At 48.3% G+C, this 6,000-nt stretch overlaps 1 protein-coding gene across 1 annotated transcript in view; it reads right to left on the reverse strand.

Annotated features, from left to right (window-relative positions):
* Positions 1-1,752, reverse strand: part of RABEP1 (rabaptin, RAB GTPase binding effector protein 1) — a 101,819-nt gene extending 100,067 nt beyond the window's left edge. Inside the window, exon 1 of the mRNA XM_059998044.1 lies at positions 1,501-1,752. Within this exon, the coding sequence (XP_059854027.1) occupies positions 1,501-1,534 (34 nt within the window). The 5' untranslated portion in view covers positions 1,535-1,752. The remainder of the gene's footprint in view (positions 1-1,500) is intronic.
* Positions 1,753-6,000: the final 4,248 nt, after the last annotated feature.

Raw genomic sequence — 6,000 nt, forward strand, 5'->3', positions numbered from 1 at the left:
CTCCAGATCAGAACCAGAAGCCACTGGGGCTCTCTCTATTCTGCCTCTGTCTGCAAAAACAAAGAGGTGTTTGTGGAAACGGGAAGTTTTCTTCCCTGACACCAAATGCAAAAGGTGAGGATTAAAATGTAGCCTGAAAACATCCCTGTTTCCTCTAACAGTCCACCAGAAATGCCTCCCTTCTGTTCTACTGAAACAGAAACAGCAACCAGATTCTTACACAACTCCAGATGTGGGTACCAGACATGTCTCCTTAGGCAACTAACAAAACCTAAAACTAGAGGCAAAAAGGCTTTGGAACACACTTCCAAGAAAGCAGCTAGCATTAAAATCTGATAACATTGTTTCAGGTTCCTCAAAGGCAACAAAAGAGAGTAAGGTCTTCATGAAAGATTATTTTAAGAGACAATCCTAGGCAAAGGCAGGTTTTTAAGGACCTACCATGGGCCCAGCACCAAATCCCGACATTCCACTCACACAAGATTCTAAGCACACACGCTGATTACAGAAATACACCTGAAAGAACTCTCTCGCCCAGATACAGCAGTACCTTGCCAAGGACCAGGCACAGTCTTTCCAAACATAACTCCAGGTAGTAAAACCTGGAACCACGTGGTCAATCTCCGAAGCAGAGCTTAAGCCAATTTCCCAGAAGGTCATGAAGGACTGACAACCACCTGGGACTAATTAGGATGGGGCTCTTTTTCCTTCCTTGGATATAAGTGCTATAAAAGACACGCTTCCTCGACTTCACCATTCTCCTCATTATTTCCAAAAAACGCCTTAATAATACTAACCGGTTTACATAATACATGTTGCCTCCTTTCTAAGTAAAATATAAAGGCTCGAATTAACCTCTTTTCATGAGAATACTCAAGTTCAAAAAGGCTAAGAAACCTGCATAGTGCTTGTTAGTGAAGGCTCCAGGTCCTGCAGACGCCCAGGCCCCAGCACTTACCATTAAGCCACAATGCCTCTCAAGGAACGCTACTAAATCCAGCTACTGATCGCAACCAGTTTCACGCCACAAAACTGAGCTCAAAGCGCTCAGTGGCATGGATGGGGGGCGGGGCGTGGGGAGGGCACATCACCACTACCTAAGCAATTTTTTTTTTCTTTAACGAATATAGCACATGTTCCTGATTTCCATCCTCCCCACGGGCAGAACCCACGTGCCGGCCCCACCGCTACCCACAGCAGCTCCCTCTCCACGCTCCCCAGCTTCTGCCTGGTCCCCAGCAGCCCCCTCACGCCCCTCCCTCCACCCCCACCCCAGCCAGGGCTAAAGCCGGCACCTCCCGCCCCCTCCCCAGCGACGGCCGCCCAGGCCCCCGCACCGCCCTCGCGCGCAGCCGGCGCCGGAACCCGCGCGCTCCCGCCTCCGCCCGGCAGGGTCACCCCCGGGGCCTGTGCGCGCCCTTCCCGCCGCCCGGAGGTCTCCCCGCGACGCCGGCGCCGGGAAGGCCGCGCCCGCCGCGCCTGCCATGGTGGGCGACTCACCGTCAGGCTGAGGAGCCGGGCCCGGCTGCGCCATGGCCGGGCGGCCGGCCTCGGGGAGCGGGGATGGGCGGGGAAGCGGCGTCCCGGGCTCCCACAGGCTCAGCTGGCGGAGGAGGCGTCGACCGAGCCGCCGCCGCCGCCGCCCAGGGAGGAACCGCTAAGGCTGGAGCCGCCGGCGCCGCCACAGCCGCGGGCAGAGACGGACCCGAGCGCCGACCTCCGCCTCCTCATCCTGACAGCGGGAAATAAGCAGCGCGCAGGCGCGGGGGGATGGGGCGGCACGTGACGTCCCCCTGAGGGAAGGGGCGGGGCTTCGCGAGGGGTTGGGGAGCGCGGCGAGAGGGGGAGGCTGAAGGAGGAGCGGAGCGGGCTGTGGGAGCGCGGCGGGTAGGGTGGGGTGGGGGAGGGGGAGGCTGAATAGGGAAGGAGGGGGAGAGGGAAGAGAAGGAGAGTGGCGGCGGGGAAGGCCCGGCCTTGTGCAGGGGCCGCTCCGGGCCCTCCGCCCCAGCACAGAGGCAAAGAAAGAATACTAATGAAAAGAAGGGCGAGAGAGTAGGCTAGTAGTGGCTGGCAAATCCAGCCACTGTCTGTTGTAGCTGTGTGACCTTGGGCGAGTCATTTAACCTCTTTGAACCTCACAGCCTTCGTCTGCAATAATGGCTATTAAAAGTTTAAATGAAGTGAAGTGTGCGGAACTGTGTTTGACGTCCTTTCCATTAAGCACCTATATAGGATGTGACTTTTAAGATCCAGGTACCGTGATAGGTGCTGGGGATACTGCCAGACACAGTTCCTGCACCCGTGAGGGGAGAGAGGAGATAGGCAGACAATACCGCCCTTACACCTGTGCATAGGCACCATACATTAGAGGCGCACCTCTACCCCAGCTCTGTCCACATTCCTTCCACAGGTTCTAGGGGACATGCCCACATGGTGTCTGTGTCTCTCCTTCAGGACCAAGTTCTGGGAACTTGTGACCCCAGAATTCCCTCCCCAAATGGCTGGGCTCTTCCCAGGTCCATCTTCTCTAAGGCAGAGTCTGTGGATCCCTAGAAGTGGCTAAGGGGCAGCTGTGTTTGGGGCAGGGGGCACATCACTTGGACATTTGAGCTTCTGTGTACACAGATCCCTAGTGCAGGAGAGAGAGATGGAAAAAGATGGCAGGTGGCCCAGGGCCAGGGCTCCCACCAGCACCTCATTCAAATGCATAAACCTGAGGAGTCCAGGAATTCTAAATTTGAACCTGGTCTTCCATGTCATTAAAGATGCATATTTGTCAAGATAGAATAGAATATATTAAGATTAACAGTTGGAGTGATTTATAATTTTAAATAATTTAGGTAGACGTGTTGCATCTGTTTGTACTTTTGCCCCAAACCCTGCTAACATTAGGGAAGGACCTATATACAGACTTGAGTTTTTTAAGCAGCTAATATATTCGAATGGCTGGTATGCCTTTTATAGAGCAAGCAGGGTGGCTTCCCCAATCCCCCATTAAATGACTTTCCTGGATAAGCAGATCCATGCTGAACATGGAGACCTTTGTCCAGGATAGGACAGCCCAGTGCACCCTCTCTCTGGTGATGACCAACACAAGGCAGGAACCATAAAGATAGCAGATGCTGATGCCCTCCACAAAAGGGGCTCCTCCTAGTGAGCAAGAGGCATGTTTATTGCCATTGATAATCTGGGACTTGAAGCCATGCCCTCAAGATCAAGGTCACTCAGAAAGGCTCAGGTTGCTGATCTAAACACGTAGATCTAAACACGTAGAGCTCCCCATGCAAAGGAGGTGGTTGAAAAAGCAATTTGGAAATCACATAGGAGCACGCAGGGGTTATGTACATTTTCATATTTTTAGGTAAACTCTAAGACCCAGGAATTCCACCCCCTAGGCATATGTTTTAAAGAAAATTAGTGTGTGCTCAAAGCCTTTATTAAGTGTAAAAGACATGATTCTTATATTTTGAAAGAAATTGGGAGATAAGATTTAAACACATGTAATGATTGCTTATCAATTACATTGTACATGTGCCATAGGAGACACAAGAATATCTAAGGTGGCATAGTTTATAATACAATAAATAAATAACCCAAGTGTTCATCAACAGAATAGATAAATAAATTTTAAAATATTCATACAATGGAATATGCTACAGCAATAATAATGAACAAACTACAGCTACGTATTCAATGGAGATGAACCTCACAAACATAACTTTGAGAAAAAGAAGTAAATTATAAAATAATACATACAGCATGATTCCATTTATATAAAGTTCCAAAACAGGCAAAACTAAACCTCATGCATACATAGTTGGTAAACTGTAAAGATGGAAAGAGAACCACTGTCACAGAAGCCATGACAGTGATTCCTGAACCAGGGAGGGAAGTGCATGGCATAAAGGATAGTACCTAAAAGCCTATCTTCTATGGTGCTGACAATATCATATTTCTTAACCTGGGTCCATTTAAACTAATTGTAAATCTGGGAAGCTGATGTCATTTAGGTGAGAAAGATTTGGGAATATTTGCCACTTACAAACTTAAAATGAGCAAATTCGATGCAACTGCTGAAAAGCACTCATTCCGTGCTTCATTAATAGAGCCACAGAGACTCTTGATAGAATTCACCATTGGAAAAAAAGAAAAAAAAAGAGTCACAGTGTGTAAATTACAGGAGGTGATGCCTGTCCTGCACTTTGCCCTGATTAGGTCACATCAGCAGTGCTAGCTGTGTTTGTTCTGGGCACCATTATACGCTGCCGGCTGGCGTGGGCAGAGTCCCAGGGAATGAAGAATCTGAAAATTATTCTCTGATGGAAATATCAGGCAAAAGTACTCTGGGGGTAAAAGAAAAAAAAAAAAATGACTTGGGCTGTGAAGACTGTCCTCAAATCCTGGAGGTCAGTGGGTACTAAAGAAGAACTTTTTCTCAGAGTTGACCAGAGAGAAGGGGCTACCTTTCAGGGAATGAGATCCCTGTCACTGCAAGTGTACAATTAAAGCTGGCTAACAAAAAAAAAAAAAAAAAAGCTGGCTAACAATTGGTCAGAGGTGGTATAGAAGGATTCCTGCTACATCTGGGGAACTAGACTAGATGATCTTTACAGTCATTTCCAGCCTCACGATTCTATAATACTAATGACAATAATAAGTTTGCTGCATTTTAAAGTTTACTAGGCACTTTCTCATTTATTATTTCATTTTACTCCTCACAAGAACCCAGAAGGTGGACAGTAGGCACAGAGTAGATAAACCAAATTTTCCTGGATAAATTCCATGTCAAAATTCTATCCTGTGGTTTCTAGCTAGTGCAGGCATAGCTATCAGACCAGGTGTCCCAACTTGGCAATCAGCTGATAGTACACAGGAGTGTTGGGGTTCTCTCTCTCTAGAACCCAGATCCTCAAGGGCAGAAAGGGACCAAAGAGTAGGGTTATGGCACCATACTTCTCTGACTTTCAGTAATAGATAACTTCAGTGCAGGTGGTGGGGGAAGGACAAGACTCAAGGGGCCGCTACCCCAGGGGCCCTGTCTCCCCACAGGCGCATGGAGACTTGGAAAGTCCCAACCTGGATGCTGGCTTCCTCACTAAGAGTTCCCCAGGAAGAGTCCACCAGGGACAGACACCATTATATCCTCAGCCACAATCCCCCAGCCTGGTCCCTCTCTCACTGATTATCCCCTTTTGGTACTAGCTTGTAATACTGCAAGAACAGGATCCTCATCAATAGATAGAGACATACAGGAATAGTCATACTACATCTACAACATGTCAGTGTCAGGCAGTAGCTTTGAACCCAAAGTGGTGATTAGGTGTAAAATGAAATTTTAGCTGATGTAGAAAGCAGACAATGAGGGAATTCCCTGGCAGTCCAAAGGTTAGGACTCCACACTCTCACTGCCGAGGGCCCAGGTTCAATCCCTAGTCAGGGAACTAAGATCACACAGCATGGCAAAAAAAAAAAAAAAAAGCGGAGCTCCCCTTCTAGGATCTGGAGTGGGAAGACGGTAATCAGGGATCATCGCTGCAATTGGTCTTTGCCCCAATCCCTCTCCCAACTGAGAAACATATGGGAGAGTGCCACAAACAGAAGGATGACTTCTCTCTCATCCTCTCATGAGATGCAGGTTGATGTCCAGGGAAGAGGTCCAGGCATAGAATCAGAAGACCTGGAATTCTGGCACAGATTAGCTGTTGACCCAGAACACTTTTTTTTTTTTTTTTTTTGATGTGGACCATTTTTAAAGTCTTTTTTGAATTTCTTACAATATTGCTTCTTTTTATGTTTTGGCCATGAGGCATGTGGGATCTTAGCTCCCCAGCTAGGGATCGAACCCACACCCCCTGCACTGGAAGGTGAAGTCTTAACCACTGGACCACCAGGGAACACATTATTTAACCTCTTCGAGCCCTTGTTCACTTATCTCTAAAATGGGGATAGTAGACCAGCCTTATGGCACATCAGCAAGGCTAAAGAGATAAAGCACCTAAC

This window comes from Delphinus delphis, chromosome 19, assembly GCF_949987515.2.
Source record: "Delphinus delphis chromosome 19, mDelDel1.2, whole genome shotgun sequence".
Lineage (NCBI taxonomy): Eukaryota > Metazoa > Chordata > Mammalia > Artiodactyla > Delphinidae > Delphinus > Delphinus delphis.